Raw genomic sequence first — 24,197 nt, 5'->3', positions numbered from 1 at the left:
AATATTTATAAAGTACTTGTGCTACTCCTTGCAGAGGGGACACAATTTTGACAGAAGTGCTAGAGAAGGACATTGTCCAGCTTTACTGTCTGACCGTACCAAAAGACAGGGATATTTCAGTCAGAAAGGCCAGAAAAAAGTCCTCTAATGATGGTCACAAGAAGATGGCCTTTTATTTCGTGCCAGGAAAAAAAAAAGGCAAAAGTTATTCTGTAGAGCAACTCTGAATTGTGTTATGATCTTCAATAATCCCAATTCCCACTGACTTATTTTTTTCTCATAGGTCAGTTTGGATTTATTGGTCCCCCACAGATTTCAATTGTTTGCATACGTCATAGTGCCATAATCAAGTTCCAAGAGAAATCTTAGGCTATTTTCTGATACAGTTACCATACAGTTGAAAAATTACCAAACCAAATTACCAAAATTACTGGCATAAACCAACAACTGTGATTTTGTGTTTTACAGGAAAAAATCATACCCAGAGTAAATCCATTTATACAAGTATTTTTCCAGCTTTTCAGTTAAGTTCTTCAAGAATAAGGAAGAACTTCAAGAGTTAACCCAAAATGTAAATATTAGAGCCTGAATTCAGGAGACTTCCATATGGACTGTATTGCTAGATTCAGAATAGTCTTCAAAACCTCAATTCCAGATCTTTTTCCTTGAGAAAAAATTGTAAGGGTGATTTTTAACTGCTTTATATCATTGATAATATCATAACTGCAGCTAACCATCGGAGTAATGCCTACTGAGAACACTGGGAAATATCCAGATAATGAATGTCATTTAGAAGTACGCAAATTTAAATTTTTCAGTTATGGCATAAAGGAATAAAATTAGAAGAAAGATTTCTTGATTTATCTCCATTTTTATCTGAAACTTCATGGTTCAAAGCCCACTTTTCTCAGAAACATGTGATACTGGTGATGATCACTTCTCCAGCCACTGGCACAGGCTGGCCAGACACCCTTTCTCTCTACTCCCCAGCCCCAAAGCTGCCTTCAGACTTCAAGGTAAAGCTCTGACATATCAGCTCCAAATCTGCAGATTACTATTGGCCTGCTGGAATGGCTTTTTCATCAGAGCTGTTACTAGACTCACAAACAGTGGTGCTAAATCATTGCCAGCTTCCCAGTATAGTTGAGCACTCATGTAACCAGTTTACATGATGGAAAATAATTTCAGGGATGAAAATATTTCACTGGTATCAGTCTGAATTCTTAATAACAAAACACAGAGATCTAATAATCTTTTATATTAGGAAGAGAATCCTTACCCTCCAAAACTCCACCTGCAATATGCCATGAGAACTCCTTTTCCAGAGAAATATTTGTCAATAAAGAACTGTTCCATAGACTTTCCACTGAAAGTCTGCCAGTCACCCACATACATAGATCAACCAATAAATCTTGGTTTTAAACCCTGTGACTCAACTATCTGGCATCAACTATTCTTATGCCTCCAGCAAAAATATGGGAGCCAGTGTTTTCAGACATTAGGAAAGTGAAATTGTTGACACCACCTTATTCCCTCTGGCAGGGCTAAGGTTTACTGCTGTTATCCTTGGGCAGGATACAGAAAAGGAAATATACTCCAGAGCATTAAATAAAAAGAAAAATGCTTGGAGGCTTCTCAGACCTAAAGACACTTCCTGGTTCACACAGGCTAAGTCTAAGGATCTAAAATTATATTCAGTGTTTAATGCACTCTACATTTTCACCTATTAAGCAGTGTTACATCCTATAAAACATCCAGTCTTTTTGATATTATCATCTCCTTCAGCAATTTTTCTTACCCTTTAGATAATAAATACAACTACTTTTCCATTTTGAAAGCAAAGCCAAATTATTGGTCTCCTGCAGATTTCAGTTGTTTGTATATTTTACAGTACCCTATATAGCATTCCTCACCATGATAGGTTCAAAAGTATTTTCACACATTTTTCATCTGTTAAGCTCCAGAAAAAGCTATAGTTACATGTTTTTCCCAAATCTTTAACTAACATGTATTTGTCTAACTTCCTCTATCAACACATGGCTGATCTTTATAGTACTGGAGTACCTAGACCAAACACAAAATTTCAATGTTTTTGGCCTGACATTCACCCTGGAAGGGACCATACTGAAACTGAGGAGCTTGCAGGAGAGTTAGAGGATGCAAGAGATGACAGTGATCCAAATCAGAGGACAGAGTTAACTAAACGGGATCATGTGTTACCTAAGTAACTCTTGGGCAATCAGCAATAAATCAGTTTTTTCCCTATGATGTATGTCTGTATCAAGATTTATATCCAGGGGATTAAAAGTTTTGCCCTCAAGTCTCTGATTAACAACAACAAAAAAAAAAATCATTTGACTTGGGAAAAGGTCAGTAAGGAGTAAAAACAAGTAATTGAGCAAACAAAAATGTTGCAAGATAAAAGCTAACCACTCTTCCACAGAAGCTCATCATGCTCTTTGCACTAAGCCTGTGACAGCACAGAGAACTGCTAATCACTCCCTGCCACCTGAGAGCAGCCCAGCAAGGCAGACACGAGCAGGAACAGCTGCATTAGTGTTCTTGGACAATCTCTAGCTGGGCTTCATTGAAAGGTTATTAAACACGACAGCAAGATCTCTCTGAGAGACCCTTTTTAAAGAATTACAATCTCTGCAGTGATAGGTAACTGCTCAAGGTTCTGGCCAAGCAAACTGGGGAAGAACCAAGGGGGGCTTCCCTCAAACTCTGGTAAAAGTCCATGTAACTGGCAGTCACTTAAATGCATTGTCTTAAGATAACTAGAAACCACAATCACAAGGGCTCAGGATGAAAAAGTAATTCAGTTCTTCAATTTTAAACTCTCTGTTAATTATGGGCACTGAACCTACATTAGAAAAGTTTCAATGTCTGACAAGCATATGGAAACTCTACTGCCAAAGTGGATTCATTGGGCAAGTTCTTTTGTGAGTCATTTCAATTTAATGGGAAAAACCAATTTCAGACTAACATTCTTTACCATATTGATCTATAGTAAATCAATACCATTTGCTATGGATCCTTGAAGCCATACTGGAAGTGATTTTGTAATCACAGAAAAAATACCACTAACAGATTAGACAACTAAAGGATAGACAGAGTCCCATTAAAACAGTGTTTTCAGGTTTGTAAGGTTGTGAGTAGGCTGGGTAAATCACTGAGGTGAATGCACTGCATAAAAACAAGTTATTATTACGTGAGGGTGTAGCTGTCACAGTATAAAAGATGGTTGAGTAAGCAGATCAAATAGCAAAGAGCAGGAAGCTAACAGCAGTGCTAAAGAGTTCACAGAAACAACAACTGATATTCTACTGAAAGAGGTGAGTGACTTAAGACAAAAATAACCTAAAGAAAAAAAAATTTTAGAAAGTTGCTTGCTTTATCCATTTCTTGGGCAAAGGTGCTTAGCTGATGTTAACAACTCCCTGCTGCCACAGAGCTAAGACTTCAATTATATTGTTCTCTTCTGCTCTCTTGTGTGTCACAATGCATGTTTTGATCTTTCATAGTAAGCTCATTAAAAGATGCTAGGAGATTTTTATGGTTTTATGTATGAGGAGTATCCTCTCTAGAATATCTAGCTCCATTTCCCAGTCTTGACTAACAGCTACTGTGTGATCACTAGCTTTGTGCATTTGCACTTCTGGGGTGGAGATGAGAAAAAGAAAGGGGATGGAGATGGGAGAAATAACAATCCTAAATTCTTAACTTCTATGACAACTATTTGATTCATGGAAATCTGTGAGATAATGAATCAATGTATACTGGTATGTATGTTTGAAGAGCATGTAGAATTACTGCAAGACTGGAAGAAAGCAAATAGCACTTCAACCCACAAGATAAAAAGGAGCATCCCAGCAACAGCATGGATGCTATTTTTTCAAATAATGAGTAATGAAGAATATTAACTACACCAGTGACTACACAGAGCTAAGTGAAGCCACCAACTCTGCTGCCTGGATACACCTCCTCAGACAAGGGGTTTTTTTACTTTTTCTTTTAAATTAATTTTTTCTTTTTAAACAAACACAGATTGCAAAATTTGGAGATGAGAATGCAAATGAGATGAAATCCATCTGGGTGTTACAGAAGTGTTTCCTAATATGTCTTCTTGCAAAAATTTAATTAAGAAAAACTAAAACCACCAGTGTGCACCACTTTTGAATGAAATAGAAGTAAAGAAAGAAAAGGAAGACTCATCATTTCCAGCATTTGTCAGGATCTCCAGAGCCTTGGGCTGTCCTCCAGCTGTATTGGGAAGCTGAAGTCAAACACCTTCTGTAGTAGTTCCTGCTCTATGGGAATATGGGACACTTTCCTTACATTTGGTCAACAAGATGGGTTTGGGATTTATTACTCTAATATGGAATAATTAATGATATTACTTACACCAAAGTTTTACAACAATATGTGGGTGTATAAAATGAAGTGTGGCATGTGACAGCACCTCCAGAGGAAGTCTGGCAATAACCTGCACTCCACACCACGGGCTGAAACATGAGTAAACTTGGGATGTCAGCAGCCAGGAGAGGACAACAAAGGGTGCTACCACAGAACAAGTCTTTTTTGTGGAGTGTGTACACAGCATATGGAGCACATACTGCTTTCTATATTCAAGCAGTTTTTAGTATTTACAAAGTGACAGAACAGTTTAACACTCTTCAAATGTTCCTCTGCTGTTCAGAATCAGCTGCCTAATGCTCATATAATTAATGATCTTACATAATTAATGACTGATGACACTGATTTGACATTTACAGTATTTACAGCATTTATTGCATGCTCCTGCTAACAGAGAGACAGATTTCCTTGCATGCTACAGACATGAGCCCAGCTTAAATGCCATCATTTCTTCAAGGAAGATTTGAAGTTGGATGTTACCAGCTATAAACAGAGATGTATTGCAGGAATATTTTCTAGCATTTGCATTGCATACCTCTACCAGGAAGCACCTTCTTTAGATTGCTACAGAGTGAGTCAAAATGCTGTGACTGCAGTCACAGCAAATTCATCTAAAGCTATGGGCAGACTGCCAGAGAAGCTCAAAGCACAGTTTTGGGGCAAACTATACAATGGTGGGTGTTGTGTTTGAAAGGTTGAGAAAGGAGCAGGCTGTGTTCCAAAGAAGAGGTAACACTCAGGAGCTCCAAGCAGCCTCAAATACAGTAACATCCCGTGGTACAGAGATTAATCCTGGCAGTGCTGCCTCAGGCTTAAAAGGTACTCAAGGCAGCCTGAGCCAGTGCCTGAAGTGTCACCCCAGGATGTACAAGACTGAGGCTGAAAACACAGTCTACCTCTGACTAGTTAAAGTATTTCTCAAGGCTGGTATCAACTGCAGCAAATCATATTGCAAAACACCCAATCCCAGCTGGAAATTAAGACATTGTGCTTCAGCACTTCAGAAAAAAAAAAATGCAGTTCTCTTGCTTTTTAAAGTTTGAAAGATCGTCAAAGTGAAATAGGATTCAACTTTCTGAAACTGCTAGAGACCAAATAAAACTCCTTCCTAAATAGCACTAAGGTCTTCTAGAAAGTGCTTTGTGGGAAACAGTGTGAACAGAAATCAGCTACTCGTAAGAGAAAATGATAGAGCTGACTGCAAAAAAAAGCTGACTCAGTTCAGTACAGCTGAAGAGCACTACTTGCCTGGGTTTCCTGTTAAGTGCTTACCCTTCTGTCACTTTTTATAATCACAAAACAAGCCTCCTTCCCTCCCATTTCCTAACAGAAAGTACCAACTTCACAGCAGAAGGAATATGCTCCCAGGTCTGGCACAGGCACAAAGCAATCTGTATCAATGGAAGTTCTCACCACAAGCAGATGAGAAGTTACAGGAAAACTGTGTTAACACTATGTTAACTTACACAAAAGACTTACAGAGAAGCAGCAATTTTCAGTCTCCTCCCTCTGCCAAATTTCCCAGCTTGTTGCCACAAAGTTTCATGTCATTTTAGCAACTACTGGCAGGAGCATGGGGGTGTCACAAGAATTTCAGAATTTTTTACTGAGGGAGAAAGGGAGATGCATGCACTGCAGTAACCTGTGAGCTCAGAGGCAGAAGAAACAATGTCAGAGGGCACAGAGCCCCTGACAAAATCCTTCTCACTCCTCAGAGCAATAGTCTTATGCCAAAGCACTCCTCCAGAAAAGCCTGGAAAGAGAGCACAGCATCTATGGGAAAGTAGCAGTTGAACTAGGTTTTACCAAGGGAGACAGATGCAAGTCAGAGTAAAAAATTAGGCAAAGCCTTCCCCCATGCCAGTTGAAGCTGGGGAGACACTGGTCTAAGCTCTGTTCTGAAATACCAGAACCCCAGAATCACAGGACTGGCAGGGGCGAAGCAAGCAAACCCCAGAAACAGATACTCCACCTCAGCCTTCAAGCAACCTGGTCCAAAAAGGATGAAACATTCTCCTGCTGAACCTGACAGGTGAAGGCATCAGAAGACTCCCTGGCATGGCAAACACACTCAGCATAAACAAAAGCTGGGATAAAGTTACCTAAGGACAACTGGTCAGAAATGGCTATTGACAGCAATCTGAAGAGCTGAGCCCAGCTTCTGGCTGCCATGTCGGTAGGAAGCATTCTGAGGTGCTTGAGATGCCACAACAAGCTCGAAAGTGTCTGGCACATGAACCAAAGCATTGGCAAGGTTCACCAGAGCAAGAGCTATTGCAGCACTGACAGGCAGGAGTGGCACTGAAGGACACAATGAGACATGCTGTCACCAAGTAGCAGCACACCCGTACCTCAGACCCTACACTTTCCTCTTATTCCTCTTTGTATTCTGCTGGCTCCAACTTCATGTCTCACCAGATATTAATTAAATAATCTTAATTAATCAGCACATTTTGGTTTAATTGTTTCAATGGCATCCTGAGTTTGGACTCAATATATATTGCAACCCAGGGCAGGTCAGATCTTACAGCTTATCATATATTGTTTATCACACTTCAGCTGGAAGGAAAACAACTGGGTATATGTGATACAGTATAAGAGTAATTGAGGATGAGGCAAGTACCACTAGCAGTGAAGTGCGAGGTTGCCTCAGTGGTAGTGTTGTTCATCTCTCTCTATCTAAGCCAGAAGTAACATTCTGTATAATACAGCACAGGTAGAAATTCTCTTCCTGGACAGAAAAGCACACACTTTTGCTGCCATCCTAACCCAGGAGAAATCCCTGTTCTTGTTATATATTTATTGCAGATCCTTTCTGTCCAAAACAACTTAAATCAGGGAAACATGCTAATTTTAAAACACATGAGAAGTCACACTGAACACAATGGAAATTCAACTGTCTGTACTTAAGTGCTCACCATGACAAATCTGTTTAGTGATTTGTCATGACTTCCCACAGGCTAATGTACCTTTTGACAATCATATCTGCTGTATCGCAACTAAAAAGCATCAGATCCATCCCTTTTGCAAGTTGATTGCAGTGACTGAAGAGGAAATGCCTTAGAAGGGCATTGGAGCATTTACACACCCGTACATCATACACTGATTCTGAATCACATTGTACTGAACTAGGTACATAAAGTCATTTACTCACCTTGCTCCAAACCCTTACTAAACATGACCCGGGGTTACAGGAAGTACTGGTTGCCTGAATTTGAATATCACTACCTTTTTTCCTCAATGTATTTTCCTAAACTGCAATATACAGTGATGTATTTTTAGTCCAAAATATGGCTTTTTCAAGGTCAGTAGCTTGGCACAAAATTCAATTTGAAAATTCTTTATCTGTACAATCCTGAAAACCCACATGTGCTATTGAAACAGTCTCTGCATTTCTGTACCTATTTTTAGGCACCAAAATACAAGTGCCTTAATCATTACATAAGCAACTTCAACAAGAGAAGCTTAATTAAAATCTAAATTCTCAGTTCAAAGCAATGCTTCTTTTTGTGATCTTGCATGACAGTGATCTCAAAACCCTAAAAATTAGCTCCAGTGGGCTGTTTACACAGATTTCTAAAGAAATACATATAATACTGTGGAAATTAAAGACCATACCAGTACTGATCAAACAGCATAATTCATTGGTCTTTTAAATAATTTTAAATTTGTAATGAAAACCATAGAATTAAATCACAAAAGCATTGGACACCTCATCTCCCAACAAGCCAAGTCTTGAACTTCTTATATTTAACCTGGTCTTTAATTGGGGCAAAGCTGACTCAGTCAAGGCTTGAGCTGAAGCACAGATCGAGGGAAAAGATTTCAGAAATTACAGATGCTCTGCATTGTTTCTATAATGATGTATAAGTAGAAGACCTGCCATATTTTAAAGGCTGAACCTATACTGGTTTATAATTATTGGTAATCAACATCAATGGCATTGTCTCAGCCTGAAAGGAAAAAAAGAGTCCCTGTATTAGAGAGTTTCTAATTTAGAGATGGACCTCAGATCTCCTCAGAATATCAGAACAAGAGCAACACTCCAAGACTTATCCTGTGGGTTAAGCACAGGTGGACAGATGAGGTCCAAGACACAACACATAAAGGACTGTAACAGACATCTTAGCAAACCATTGTATTTACCACTGCAACATCAAAAGTTTGTTATTTTAAAACCAAAAATTGTAATTCAGTTGTTTCAATAAGAATTAAATCGCCTAATGAAATTACAGCACTGATAACAGAAGCAATCCAAGTGGTCTTTAAACTTTCCTCATCTTAAATATTACACGTCAGGTACTGCTCACTTTGAACATCAGCTTTTTCCTTTTATTAGTATGAAGATTCAAAGTCTAAAGTCATCAGGAAAGATTTGCTGAATCTTCTCACTTCCAGTTTGAATGGTCAATAGTCAAAGTCTCTGTTCATAAGCTTTCATGTCTGCTTATGCTGCCCACATTTTATCCTGGCAGTAAGGGAGGCTAAATACAGCACAATGTTCAAGTAAATGTGTGAGTAAGAGAGATGGACTTCAAAAACTACTGAGCAAATGAATTAGTAGCTTCAGTTCTTGGGTCATCTATGCATCTTATCAGATTGAACAGAAGTGATCAATGCCAAATATTTATTTTGTGTCAGAGCTCAGAATTATTAGTCTTTTGAGGACAAATCCTGATCCCAAATAGAGCAATGTAAACACACTCTATAACATATTAAGAAGTTTCCAGTCAAAATCAGTAGAATTATCTGTCAGTTGTTATGCTTAGCGTCAGCAGGTCAAGATAGAAATCAGATGCTTTTTTTTCCTACAACATAGAGAGTACCAGTTCATACTTGTATGTATTTAACACCTACAGTTATCTCACCATTCTGTTTTGTCTGGTTTTAAAACCATAGACACTTATGGGCACACACCACTCAACTTTGCATGAAGAACTCAAGATTGTCAATGGTAACACGGAAGCAGCAAATTCACTCAGATGCTCCAATTTTATGCAGCAGCCACATCCTGCAACAAAAGTAGTGTGCAGCTGTTCTTGGGCACCACAGAGCAACTGCAAATACATGTGCAGCCTCCTTAATTGCTAAAACAGTTCAATGACACATCTATGCCTTTCACACAAATGTTTTAACACAGTAAAAATTACTTATAATATCCTGGCACCAAATTTTACTATGTCAGGGCAACTATTTAGGCTGAAGGGTTAGAGTTTATTTCGTGTTCATCATTCAACAGCCTATGGCATTTGAGTAGATTTCACAAGACCAATAAAAAAAAGGCTTCTTATATGGTACCTGGAAGTGATTAAACTCCAGCTTTGTGTGGTAATGACCTTTAGCTCCACTCTTTCACAGCTCAGACTGGTTGCACAACCTCAGCAAGAATAACTTTTAAGCAGCATTCAGGGATATCCCACAGTTGTATGTTCATTGGCAGGTACCTAAAATATACCTCTAAATCCTGCATTCAGTAATGGAACTGGAACTAGGCTGGAAGAAACACTCTTCAATTTCTTTTGCTCACTTGTGGTCCCTTTCGATCCCTTTCTTCATCATTCAAGAATCAAGTGAATTGATTACATTTGAAAGATGTGTTAATCTGAATAGTGATACTTTAGATCAGCACAGATAATGGATCCAAACAGAGGAGGGAAACTATTGAGCTTTCTGTCACCTGTAAAAATTAACAAAGGAAAAATCGTATTCTCACCATCTTGAAAACCCCTTGCATGCAGACAATTCTGTCAAAAATTAATACTTTGAATAAATATTTTGAGCCATAATCTGCTCAGAGACTTCAACAATGACTATCCTGATACAATTCATGGAGCCCCTGCTAACCTACAGAGAATTCATCATGGCATTTGTCATCAATTTTCTTCATAATTAAGTCTTTGGGGAAAAATTACCATTCTCATTAACTGAAACAATATTTTCCCAATCTTATTATAAAAACCCTATGTGTGTGGGTCTGCCTTGAGCTCCTCTTTTTCAGAACTTGGACACAGGTGATGTTTGCACAGCCGATCTAGGTTACTTTGTGTCATTGGTTGTGTGCTTTGGCCACTGAGATCACAAACTACAGCTTCACTCATTTGGAAACAACGAGGAACACAGACGATGTACACAGACAGAGCTGCACTACAAAATATAGCCCATTTTCTTCCAGGACTTGTGAATGTGTTTTCTCACACCTGCTTTCAAAACAAGCAGAAAAAAGGTTACCCACCATTAGCAGTTCAGCAGGATGCCAGACTCAAGGATGACACACTCACTGCTCCAAGTGGCTCAAGGTCTCCCAGAACAGTTTTTAACAGTGAACTAATCAATAGTTTTCATTCATCAGGAAGAAACTATATAGGTGAAAGCTGGCAAAACACCACAACTTGGATTAATTTGCTGTTCAAACGAGGTAAAATGTCATGTACTTTATGTACCAGAGAGAAAGGGTGGAGAAGGAAAAGCAGTTACAGCTTTACACATACAGCTAGCTCAGGTAATTGGCTTTGTTCCCTTCTCAAGTGACTCTGCTACACTTCCCCGCCTTCCTCCCCCACCCCCATCGGTTTATAAAACACATCTAGGAGCCAAAACCACAGATGGTGTCAGTCACTCCAGCTCTTTTGAGATGATAATGCAATATCTACTTAGGCTGAATGGGGACGTGCCCAACTACTAATTATTAGTATCTGTTGCATACCTTGTAACAGCATTGAATCAACTGCTTTGTTTCCCCCATGCAAGATGCACCACAGACAGAAGCCAAGAGACTTCCACATTCGTATCATCTCTTTGCACCAAGCTTGGAAAACTCTCCCATTCATTTTCTTTCATCCTCCTTAAACTGACCTTTTCTAAAAACTATGAGGAGGTTGCAACCAGAAGGTCTAGGTTGCTGTGTTGGCACAGGTGCTTCCACTTTTATTCATATCCACTGATACAGGCAGGTTCCCTTATCCAAATTAAGAATACTTAAGATCTTAAGTGAAAAGTGTTAGTATTAGTTTACTCTTCAGATATTGTACAGGAGTCAAATTCCAGCACCAGAAAAACCAGTCCTAGATGAACAAAAGCTTTATTATCTTGACCAGTCACAGAATCACAGAATATGCTGAGTTAGAGGGGACCCATGAGGATCATCGAGTCCAACTCCTTACCCTGCACAGGACCATTCCCAAAAGTCACACCATGTGCCTGAGATCATTGTCCAAACACTCTTTAAACTCTGTGGGGATTGGCACTATGACCACTTCACTGAGGAGCCTGTTCCAGTGCCCAACCACCCTCTGGGTGAAGAATCTCTGTCTAATAGGCAACCTAAACCTCTCCTGACACAACTTTAGGCCATTCCCTTGGGTCCTGTCACTGCTCACCACAGAGAAGAGATGCCTGCCCCTCCTCTCCCCCTCATGAGGAAGTTGTAACTGCGATGAGCTCTCCCCCTCAGTCTCGTCTTCTCCAGGCTGAACAAACCAAGTACCCTCAGCAGCTCCTCCTGCAGCTTCCCCTCAAGGCCTTTCACCATCTTTGCTGCCCTCCTTTGGATGCTCTCTAATAAGTGAGTGCTGAAAGGACTTTGCTATTTAGCCCTATCTCTTGCATCATGAGCAGAAAACGTCTTCCAAAGATCATATCCACAGCCTTTGGAAGCAAAGCCGGGAAGCTCCACCTGCCAGCCCAGCCTGCATACCTTATCTCAAAACTGTCTTTCTCAAGCAGCATTAAGCACAGGCTCTCTTATTCCCATTTCAGAGATAGAGGAAGGCAAAAAAAAAACCAAACCAAAACCACAGTTGTTTAAATCAATACAAAAAACCTCTCATAAAACAGGCTTGGCCTACTTGGCAGTCGAGCAAGTGCACTAACCTCTGCACAGAGTCAAAAGGGAAGGTGCACCATGGTAAGACAACTAGCCCCCCATACATCCCAAATGCTCTGAGAGCTCTGACCCCAAAGGAGTGTCTACTTCACAGACCACTAGAGCTGCAAGGCAAACCCATGCCTCAACAGCTGGACATGTTAAGGACAGGACTCTACACAAAGCATCTGGTGAAAAATATTGGAATATGTTTGCTTGCTTGAAGTGCAATCTAAGAGGCACCTTTTCTCAGTGGAGCAAGACTTATTCAGTGCCCTGTGCACACTTGGAGTAAATGAGAGCCCCATGAAAAACCCAAGACTGCAGCTTTCACAGGCCTGGGGTTAGTTTTCACAATGCGCTGCTCTCTTCTAAAGCTGTTGTGCAAGACTTGTATGTTTAACATTTCTAACCAGCCAAAATTGCTCTTTATATTTGATCAGGAATAATTTTTTTTTCTACCTTTGAACCTGTTGCAAGGCAGGTTCAAAGGTTACCTGGGTGCAGTGTCACCTGTTTATTAAAGCCACACTCTGATGATTCGGGGCTTAGTCCTGCCACGAGAGCTGGTGAAGCACCACTGGAGCTGGGGAAGAACCAACCCTAGAACACCCCTTGGGAGTTGTAAAGCAGAGAAGGAAGCAAGCTGTACCAGCCCCTCCACCCTCCTCCAGCACTGAAGGAAGGTAAGCAAATCCCTCCTGATCAGAGTCCGTGTTTCCCAAGTACTAGGCTTCCTGCTCCTGCAGAGAAGTACTGCAAGTGGGATAATAACCTCAATTTGCTGCAATATCTGGATCCAATGCACCCTTCTTATTACCCTGCATGCTGTTAAAGGCAACAGCTGCATAACTGGCTGCATGTTATTAAAGAAGCAAGTCTGGGCTCAGGGATGGCATACAGGGAAATCACAGCTTGAGTGAGAGCAGCCACCTGAACACTCTCTGTTGCTGTAGACTGGCTGGAACTGGAAACCTCCCTACAGTCCAGGCTGAAGCCATTTTCTTATCAGTTTGCTAGTTATGCCTACTTAAAGATACAGTGCACAAAGTAGCAGGGCCAGACTGCCATTCAGACTAATGTTTAAATCAGGTTCCAAAAATATAAGAATATTTGTTTCCACAGCATCACAAGCAGTAAAGCTTGCAATATGCTAGATCATTTATATGCACAAGCTTATTGGCAACATTTACTACAACAGAACCTAGCTTAATCCCTAACAAAGAACACGGAAACTGGCTATAATGCCTTTTGTAATGGTTTAAAAGCCCAGATCATAGGGAATGGCTGCTGCCATTGCCTTGGTACAACTGCTTGTTCTAGCTATAGAGATGGAGCATTCTCCAAGCTCTTGCTTGTGTACAGAGCTGCAGCTGTAACAAAGGAGAGGATGGTGGAGACAAAGATTAACCTGAAATCAAGCTGCAAGCAAGAGAACTGGCAAAAAAAGCATGCTACTCTTCCAAGTCCTAAGCCCATCATCCTATCCGTAATTCCTTTTCTGAGGAATCCACTTGTGCTCTGAGAAGATCATTTAAGCTCCAGTGCAGTTATCCTGCTTTACAAAGCCAGACACAGCCCTTGAAAAGCAGAGCAGAGCAGTAATTAATTATTATTGTTATAGCATTAAGAAAACAAACTGGAATTCAAAAATCATTCAAGTCAAGTGAGCTCACACCTCCCGCAGACTCACGAAATTTAAATCCAAGTTTTGAAGGGACAACAGAGAAAACAGTACGTGGAGCCAATGCTTCCTCTTCATTTATTTACATCCTCTGCTATTTGCTATACGTAGAAAGGTTCTTTTGGCATCTTTGGGTAACAAAAGCTCATGTTGTGCCATGACCTTAAGGTTTGTTACAACAGCTCACCTCTATGCAAAACGTTTTTGACAGTGACAACAGAAAGGAAACAATTTGAACTCCCTAAATACAAAACCTACCTACTGCTCATCTTAATTTGCTAATGGGTATGAGGGATGCAGGTGTACATTTTATATACACGTACAAAGAGAAACAAAGGCTGAGATTCACAACTCTGCTTTTTTTTGACAGAAAATTACTAGCAAAAAAAAAGGTCTGTGCCTTTCAAATATCTGAAGTTTATTCAGATCATTTATGAAAAACTAAAAGCCTCAACATTTGCATGTCACTTGTTATGTGTGTCAGGGGAAGAGTGTCAGCTGTATTCTAATTTAAGAGCATTGAACAGAAATTATCATAAAGGAGAAGCTTCCCTATGTGCATCCTTTAATCCAGTTTATGTTGGAGCTGTGACACCCACTGAGTCCAGGCAATAGAGTTTAGCCTTACCAGCTTGTGGAGCTCTGCACCACATTCTGGGCTCCTGGCAGGCCGGGTAGGACAGTGCTGTGGGCATGTTCTCCCACCCTGCAGCAAGGTCAATGCACCTGAGATACACAGCACTGCTACCCAACAGCATACCAATGACAGGGCAAACTCACTGCTTTTTCTCTTCCTCCTGGAAAAATAACACCCTGAGGCCAGATATCTGAAGGGAGAAAATGCTCAGAGAGGCAGACAGAGCGGGTGATAATGGAACTGGCTGAGCTGGGAGCCTTACCTTGTCTCCTTTCTCTAAGCACAAATGCACCCTGACAGGCACTATTAAAGCTGAAGCTCATAGCTTCTCTTAAATTCCACAGGAACAGGTCTGGGAAGGAAAAGCCAAAGGCAGAAGAGTTTTATGAAGAGAAAGCTAACTCTTTTTCATCTTCAGCTTACAGGAAAATCAGTGAATCAACCCCCGTTTCCCTAAAAGATACCTACATTGCTAAATAATTCCACAACTACATGTAAGTTAGCTGAATAGTATAAAGTTTACAGCAGCAATAAAAACAATTGCAATTAGTAGGGGCTACGTGTTTTAGCAAGCCAAGGTCCAGTACAGGTTGCATTTTGGATGCAAGTACATGCTATGTTAAGTCCATCTCAGCTTTATGGTTTGTCTAGCTAAGCAGATTATTCTGAAATCATGCAGCATAGGAAAACTTTCAGATGGGGAAACTCCTAAGTGGAGAAAACAATTCTAAAATCTGAGGTTAAGGCAATAAAGGAGAGAGAGAGGTGAAGTTACTATCTTCCCATCCCTCCAAACCTACTGCAAAATTCCAGTTATATCAGACAAGCATTGAAGAGGAAAAGAGAAACTGCAACAGCTATAAACTTTTAAACAAAGAAATGAAACTGTGAAATCATTGAAAAAATCCCTACCATAGAAGGAAACAAACATGATTCACTGTTACCTTGTACAAGTAATTGCACCTATGTAAGTCTGTAACAGAGCAGAAAGAACTAGGTAGCTTCTGGAAGAAAAAAAAAAACGAAAAACCCAACAACACCAAGAAGAAACCTAACAGCAAAACCAAAGAAAGCTAAACCAGCAGCAGAAATCCAGCCCACCAGCAAGTTCATTGCAGGAGTATATGAGAAATACTGTAGTCAAAGCATGTTGTTGGTATTACAGGCTACAAAGCTCTGCTCACCTTAACATACAGGCAGCTCTAGTGAGAAAATTGCTATTACAGCTTTATACATAGAGAAGATAATAGCAAAGAGATCAAAAAGAATAAACTATAAATATAATTTCAAAATTCTTTGGTTTACTTTTCATTTAGATTTACTTCAAGCTGTTTTCATTAAGAAACAAAAAAGCTCAATGACTTCTTCTTGTGTGGGTGGGTTGTGGGGGTTTTTGTTTTATTTTTTTTAATCACTCCAGTTTCCCCATGCAAGTTCTTCCCCTTTAAAGCTCCCCTCCCAACATGCTTTTCTGCTTGCTGATTTATTCAAACGGGGGACAGGAAACTGACTGTAGTTTTTAACATGAGTGTTACCTAAGTGGTGTTGGTTTTGTACTGTGCTGCTAAGGCTCCCTTTTACTTAAGGAGAAGAGGTTGACTTCCTATCCTATATTCAAAATGGTAGGTGCCTTTACTCTCTAGCTCTCATCTCTGTATGTGCTCTGCTATATTTCCTGTGTAAGTAATGAAGTTCTACTTTATTTGCTTTATTGCTCATGTTTGCTTGTTGTTACTCACATGGGCTTTGCTAAATCCAATGTGCAAGTGCAGTGATTAGATGCAGGGTTCAAGATAATGAGTTTTTCAGGAGCCTCCTAGGAAATCTCTGGTAGTGTGCTATCAGTTAAATGTGGACCTTGGGCTGAGTTAAGTTCAGATCTGTGTTTGTTCTTTGTTCTTCATAATAGAAGTGCCGTGACAGTATGAAGTAATGGACATTAATATCTAGAAACTTTTAGTGCTACCTTTTCTCTGTGTGGCTAAGGTGCCTAGTGATAATATTCTAATTTTCTTAGGAGTTCTATGTGTATTTTGAAATCAAGCTTTAGTCCTTGTTCTTTCAACCATGCCCTATCACTAGAGAAAACCTCCTATTAATACAGTATTGATGAATGAATGTTTTGCAAGTGAACCTGTTTTATCTAATAGGATAAACAATAACAGAACCTGCTACATTGACTATATTTTAAATTCTTAAAAACTTCGAAGGGCCAGTTGAGCATATTTCTGAGTAGGTAATTTCAAGGAGAAAATCTGATATAAAGACTATATGAGAGCTTGGATTTCAATTTATCTGAGAAAATAACTTTTAGTACTAAATAGTGTCATATCCAACATTGTAAAATTCCTTATAAAAAATGGCCTTTCTATTTAAATATACTGAAATCTTGAATTCAATAGGTTTCATGAGCAAGGCTCAGAAACCACAGCACTCTACTTCCTGAAAGTAAGTTACTGAGGTCTCGTGCTTTCCCACCCTCTAGCAGAGTGCTTCTCAGCTAAGATCAAAGGATGCTTGAACTGTTTGGCTCTGACTCTCTGAACAGGTGCTCCAAAAGCAAGGCCTCACTGAAGTGTATCCTGGTCTTAATGCAGGTTACTGAGCATTTTGCTTTGTTTTTTTGCATGGCTCTGACCAGAAGTCACTGCTGAGCTTTTGTGCTTTAGCTTCTCTCTGGATCAAAGTTAGAGGTTCCTAAACCCTGTGGTTTAGACTTCAGCTGCATCAAGGAGGAATATGGAATATAGTTTCCAAGGCGTAAGAACTGGCACAGTGGCTCACATCTGCAGGATGACACCAGGCAAGAGCTGCACTGCATAAACAAATGGAAAGAGTGAGCTACTGGTGGTTAAGTAATTAATTTGTGTAGGTGGCTGTACTCCACTTTTCCTGCTTGTAAACAGTCCGTGTTACATTACTAATGCTGAGACAAAAAGATGTCATGATCACATCAAAAGCTTAGGCAAACTTCATACAAAGTATATAACTCTAGAAGACCAGGCAGTGCATGACTATTGCTTCCAAAATTGTGCAAGTATCAGAGGTTGATTTGTTATCCATAATGAACTCTTGGGATGGATGACAGGGACTTTTCTTCATATTTGCGTACTCAAAAGTACAAAGATCAGCCACTTTCCACTGGAGAGAATCTCCTCACGTGGAGAGCATAGAGAATAACTTTAATTCCTTCTAGGCAGTGAAGGAATAGCTGTTAAGGGGGAGGTACAGTAGAAATGAGAATGTGTACTCCTGAACTCAAGGTTTTAAATGGTATATCTGTAATCTCTTCTGATAAAAACTAAGCCTTTGACTCTGGAGCTTAGTGCATCTTATCCCTGACCATTGATCAGGGCAGACAACCTAAGTACACTTTCAACTGTCCAGCATCTTGCACAAGAAGCTTAACAGATGGTTTGAGACATCCTGTGCATTTTGTATCCCTGGGAGTTGAGCCCTTCAGAACTCAGAGGTTTCAAATGCTCCACCTCTGTCCCCTCTGATGTTTAAAAAGGCAACTGGTGCTCAAAATTGCTCTGCTGGTGTCTGCCTGAAATGCTCTGGTTTTGTCTTGTTCTGCACTGAGTTTCCACTAAGTTGATATAAATCAGGTACTATGTATGCACAGGGCACTTGGATTTGTGGGTTAAACTCTGGTTGTAGCATAGGACAGATCTGGGCTGCAGCTGTTCTCTTATCAGGGATGGAAGGTCTATCAAGTACAGATTCCTTCCTCTCTCTAGCTCTTCTGCTTCGAGGGAAGCAGGATTAAGTGGCATTTGGATGATACCAGAGGTGATAAATTAGCAGCTACTTGGATTGACAAATAGTTACAGTAGAAGCTCTAAGCATAGGAAACAACTGTCCTAATTCTGGGAATTGAGACAAATTTGCTGACAATCTCTTGCCACAGCTTGAATAACACACCCTATGTGCTTTTGATAGAAGTGACTAAAGCCCATTTGTGGAAACACTGTTGGAAAGTAAAAGCAAAACTGTGCCACTATTCTATTAATAAAGTAAGGGAGTTGAAAATAGTTTTTCAGATATGAAAAGCATTTTGTGTTACCTAGATCTGTGTTTTTGTGCATCTGTGCTTTTTTGATACAACACTAACCTCTCTAGCTTTAAAAGATGTACATGCATAGTCCTGCATATGTAGTCTCATTCAGTGCTGCTAATGGAGACAGTTGCTAAAAACACCCAGCAAACCTGAGAAGCTAATGATCATATAATACTTCCCAGACTTTAGAGAAACTTGTTAACAGGTCTTCCTTTAAATTAAAAAGTCATTCAAATATAGCTGAAAATCATCCTTGACTAGCTATATGGATGCTGGGTGGGCTACACTGGGATTAGACTACTGACTGATCTTTCTTTCTTTCTATGCAAGAGACTTGTGGAATCAATTCAGAACCTGAAGGCAAAAACTTTGCTGCATTTAATGATCATTTATTGATTAGGCATTCTCTCTGGACTTTGAGTTCTTTGCTCCAAGCAAAAAAATCATATACTTCAGGGGTTGATGTTCAGACCTCCCAGATGTCTTGGTACAAACTGCTTTGCATGCAAGTCAGTGAGAACATGAAAATACCCCAATGCAAAAATTTTCAGCAACTTGTCTACTGCTGCACAGAGAATTTGGGGTTACTGGGTTCTCTGATCCTTATCACAAAAAGGTCAGACAAGTGTCTTCAGTAAGTTTTCTGCCAAATAAGTCCATGTAACAGACAAGTAGCTATTTGTGACCACTGCTCTGATCTGTCTGACTAGGCTGTGTTAATGCTAAGCCATAGAAATAAGTTATAAAAGACAACTTGGTGCTATAGATACGATAGTTTTGTACCTTACCTCTAGCGTGATACTCTAAAAACAACCTATCATTCAGGGTTTCTGGGAAATTGTCTTAAAATTGCTATTAAAATGAGAAGATGAGAGCACACTTCAGTAAAAAAACTGGTTCAGCTGTTTCTCAGCAGAGAAACCACAGGCCTGTGGTTTCTCTGGTTACCTGCTCTATTCTCTCACTGCTGATTGAAACATTTCATGCCCAGGGAAGAGTCATGCAAAATGCAATGAGTAAAAATTCCTTCTGGCCATCTGGGGATGGGAAAAGACTGTAAAAGTTCCCAAACTGATTGCTACTAATCAGTAATTAAGGGGAGTTGTATTGGTTTGGCATGGCCTGGTTTTAGGTAGCGGGGGGCCGCAAAGACGGCTCCTGTGGGGAAGCTGCTGGAAGCTTCCCACCATGTCTGGCAGAGCCAAAGTCTGATGGCTCTGAAGAGGGACATGCTGCTGGCCAAAACTGGGCCAATGAGAGAGGTTGGTGATGCCTCTGTGATGACATATTTAAGAAGAAAATCAAACCAAAGTCACAAGATTTTGGATTCTAGTCAGAGGAGGAGGTGAGAACATGTGAGGGAAACAACATGGAGACACCAAGGTCAGTGAAGAAGGAGGGGGAGGAGGTGCTCCAGGCGCTGGAGCCGAGATGCCTCTGTAGGCCATGGTGCAGACCATGGTGGAGCAAGTTGTTCTCCCGCAGCCCCTGGGGATCCACGGGGGATGCAGAGATCCACCCACAGCCCGTGGGGGAGGTGTCCGTGCCAGAGCGGGTGGATGCCTGGAGGAGCCTGTGATCCAGTGGGAGACCCGCTGGAGAGAGAGGGCCCTGCTTCCAGGCGGGAGCAGCCTGTCCTTGAAGGGCTGCACCCTGTGGAATGAGAGCCACGGCACAACAGTTTTGGGAGGGCTGTGTGCCCGTGGGAGGGGCTCAGGCTGCAGCAGGGGCGGTGTGGCTGCTGCTCCTGAGAGGGGACCCACGCCAGGGAAGTTCAGGAGAACTGTCTCCCATGGGAGGGACCCCACGGCCTCACAGGGGAAGAATCCTCTCCCAGAGTAGCGGAAGGAAATCTCAGTGATGGACTGACCAAACCCCCGTGCCCTGTCTCCCTGCACTGTCGGGGGGAGGGAGGGGCTGGGGGGGGGGGGAAGGTGTTCTAAGGGCTTATTTTACTTCTCATTATCCTCCTCTGATTCTGTTAGTAATAAATTCACTTTGCAACTTAAGTTGAGCCTGGTTCACCCTTGAAATGTTTCTCCTGGTCCTTATCTCAGTCATGAAGCATTTGTTATTTTTTTTTCCTTTTCCCTCCTCTGCCCAGCTGTGGCAGGGGAGGGTGAATGAGCAGCTCTTGTGGGTGCCTGGTATTGGGTCAGTGCCAAACCACGACAGGAGTTTTAACATGACTATTCTGGCATCCCTCTAAAAAGATGTGAGAATAGATGTGTCAGTCTAGAAAGCTTCCAACATACAAATGGTGCAAATGTGATTTGCTCTGTCACTTGGATTTAGTAGTGGGTTCTGAGCTAAAGGAATAAAGTTTGTACATCTGACTCTTCATGATGGAGAATGGAGGTGCCTCTACCTCCCTGCCCTTCACAGAAGATACCCTGGGGGATGCAAGCAGCAGAATTGCTTCTGTATTTCCCAGCTAGACTTCCATTGCACACACTGACTCCCAGGTTACCACTTCCTAGTGGAAAGCAACTTTCACAGTTTTGATTTGTGTTGTTCTCTTTGGCTGAACACACTGTCACTCTGAAATATTTGTCTAGCATGAACAGTAAGAGCAGCTTATCCTGCAGACATATGTGTAAGTGTATCAAACGTAATTTATCAATACCCTTACTATTTCAGCAAAACCACTTCCTATTGAACACTTATGATATTGAAGAATTTTCTTACTTCCTTGATTCACATCATGGAAGTAAGAAGGCATTTTTTGGTTATACTTGGGGAATATATTTGGGAAATTATATACTGGTTTTCTCCAGGCAGATTTTTTTTTTTTACTTGAGGATGGAAAGAATCTGTTCCTTGTCTGACTTCATCAGGCTTTGGCTTTTTGTGGAGCTGGATGCAGCATAGATTAAGATTTATGGTGACAGGTGACTTGAGATCTCTTAAGAGGCTTAAAACATTGCATAAGTGTGATTCACTATTGTACCAGGACGCTCCAGAGGCAAACTGATGAAATGATTTGCAGTATTGTTTAACAAGCTACTTAAGTAACCATGGCTCATAAGTAATTAAAGCTTCTAACCCAAGTCTACTAAACCTCCTGTTTGTTTCAGGTTCAACTCTGGCTCCACTGATCCAGCACAATGATCTGGATACTTCAAGTATTATTCTCACCTCTCCCAACACCAGCATTGATCAGTCTTATTGCATTTGGAGCTGTCATCTTCCTGTGGGTGATAAGCAGGCCAAAACCTCTTTTACCTCCTGTTGACTTGAACAAGCAGTCAGTAGGAATTGAGGTAATGCTTTCTCTGCTTGTGGGCATGGTCTGTTTTGGAGCTTAATCTGAATGCTGATCCATTCTAACTCTGGGTGTCAGTGGAAGCTCTCCTGTCCGATGTGCACAGCCTTCTCTCCCAGGTGTACAACTCAAGAGCGTGGTGGGGAGAAGGGAAGTCTTAAGATGCTAAGATGAGAAACAGCAGCTCCATCCAACCAGGATTAGGTGGGCTTTTTACCAGGTAGCTTTGGCTGTCACTGACTTTTTCCTGTATTTTCAATGCACTGCATCACCTTTGAAACTGGTGATAGACTATATGAATTAAGGCAAGTGCTAGCAACTCAGTCTTAGTCAAGGCCTCTCAATAACCTATAACTGAATGTTAATGTGGGCCATCAAGAAAATTCCTCTGCATGTGACTGAGTAGATCAAAATCAGGAAGGGAAAAGACTTCCCCAACAATGCAATGCTATTGAAATGCTTTAAAGGGGATTGCTGAGAGAATGGCTGAGGAACAAATGACATTTCATCTGTTCTGCACTGTTTCATAACCATCTCTCTTCCTAGAGAGGAGCCAGAAGAAGTGCACTCTTGACAGATAATAACCTGCTTTCTTATTACTTTGAAGATGCTAAAACCCTATATGAAGTTTTCCAGAGAGGAGTTCATATTTCTGGTAAGCTTTGCATCTGGTAGTTAGTACTTGCCTATCACAAGTAAACAAAACTTTTCCAAGGTCCTTTTCCTTGGGTCTTAGCTGTGGTAACAGTGAAGGCTAACAAAAGCTTTTCTAGCCTTCTGTAGGGTGGAGAGACAAGTGACCATATTTGTCCCTGTCCCAATTTAGCATTAGTCTTATTTGGCAGACTGGGCAGGAACAAACATCAGAAGCTGAAGATGGTAGAGTTCAGTCAAGAGTCAGCAGATGCAAAGCATCAGAGGAACTGGGTGGGGAAAAACCTCTCCTTTGTCTCATGATGAGAGTTTTCCTGTGAAATTACTGCCTGTTTACAATAGATACGAATTTGTGCATGTCACTTCACAAGTCCAATGCATGGAAATATGTGATGGTTTGCAAGCTATTTCAACCTCACATGGGTTGTGCAATGGAAAAATATCACCAGATCTTAGAAGTATTGCTTGTAAGGATAAAGCTAACAGTCTTACAGTCTTGGTTTGGGCAGAGTGCTTAACCATGGACACTGACCTGCACTCCATGCAGTTACCTGAATGTCTGACAGAAAACATTTCCCACTTCAAGTGTTTCTATTGCAGTGTTATGCAACTTCAGTACTGAATTTTGAAATTGCTTTTCTGAACTGTTTCATTAGGAAATGGTGACTGTCTGGGCTACAGGAAACCCAAGCAACCTTATCAGTGGCTGACATATAAACAGGTGAGTATTGTAAGTGACAGATGAATTAATTTGGGGTACTGCCTTGTAACATTAATGTGGGGGAAAAACTACCTTGCAGGTTTCGGACAGAACTAAATACCTGGGATCAGGGCTTCTGCAAAAAGGATGCCAACCATCATCAAACCAGTTTATTGGCATTTTTGCTCAGAATAGACCAGAGGTAAGCAACAAATTGTGTATTCTTTCCTACACTATTCTGACACCTTGGGGTGAGAGGAGAGGCTGTATTTAAATAGTTGCAGGCCACATGAGGAACAATCACAACTTTTTCCTTCCCAATTCCCTTTTTACTGACTGAGCACATACCATTCCAAGCATGTAATAAAATGATCTCTCACAACTCTGATTCTCATGGATGTGCTCCTTACATAGCCCCCCACTGCCATGTGCATGGGCTAGTCAAGCAGTATGAAGTCTGTAGGCAATCCTGTCTTGAGAGCTCCTAGTTTTCCTTAGCTATGCTGTTTTCTCTTTTCAGTGGATCATTTCAGAGTATGCCTGCTATACCTACTCAATGGTTGCTGTTCCTCTCTATGACACTCTGGGACCAGAGGCCATTGTATATATTCTTAACAAAGGTAAATACTGACTTTCACTCTTTCGTAAGGGTTTTTCTAGGAAACTTTGTTTTGGGAGGGCTAAGTTCAAGGGAATTTGTAAAAACCAGAGTAGCTTTAACCTTGCTGCTCTTATAGACACTTAATTTGTTAGTTAAGCTGCTTTTCAGGGCACATGGTTCAATGCCTAGAAGAATCCAGTGGGCTTCCTATGTCTCCTAGTGTCTTGATTGCAAGACCACTGAAGGATCTGCTAGATCCTGTGGACCATTCTGCAATCAGAGTGCTCAACTATTTGCTACTTGAGATTTTGCA

The 24,197-nt window shown here is 40.8% G+C and overlaps 1 protein-coding gene across 3 annotated transcripts in view; it reads left to right on the top strand.

Annotated features, from left to right (window-relative positions):
• Positions 1-3,274: 3,274 nt before the first annotated feature.
• Positions 3,275-24,197, top strand: part of ACSL5 (acyl-CoA synthetase long chain family member 5) — a 30,133-nt gene continuing 9,210 nt past the window's right edge. Inside the window, exons 1-7 of one of the 3 annotated variants that reach the window (XM_048311774.1) lie at positions 3,275-3,338; positions 12,765-12,966; positions 21,742-21,927; positions 22,476-22,584; positions 23,240-23,304; positions 23,384-23,485; positions 23,804-23,903. In XM_048311774.1, coding sequence (XP_048167731.1) covers positions 21,772-21,927; positions 22,476-22,584; positions 23,240-23,304; positions 23,384-23,485; positions 23,804-23,903 — 532 coding nt within the window. In that variant the 5' untranslated portion in view covers positions 3,275-3,338; positions 12,765-12,966; positions 21,742-21,771. Of the gene's footprint in view, positions 3,339-12,760; positions 12,967-16,130; positions 16,224-21,741; positions 21,928-22,475; positions 22,585-23,239; positions 23,305-23,383; positions 23,486-23,803; positions 23,904-24,197 lie in introns of those variants that run through there. The other 2 variants (XM_048311773.1, XM_048311775.1) reach the window with 2 other exon arrangements.

This window comes from Corvus hawaiiensis, chromosome 8 (genome assembly GCF_020740725.1).
Source record: "Corvus hawaiiensis isolate bCorHaw1 chromosome 8, bCorHaw1.pri.cur, whole genome shotgun sequence".
NCBI classification, from domain to species: domain Eukaryota; kingdom Metazoa; phylum Chordata; class Aves; order Passeriformes; family Corvidae; genus Corvus; species Corvus hawaiiensis.
This window is presented reverse-complemented; position numbering and strand designations above follow the sequence as displayed.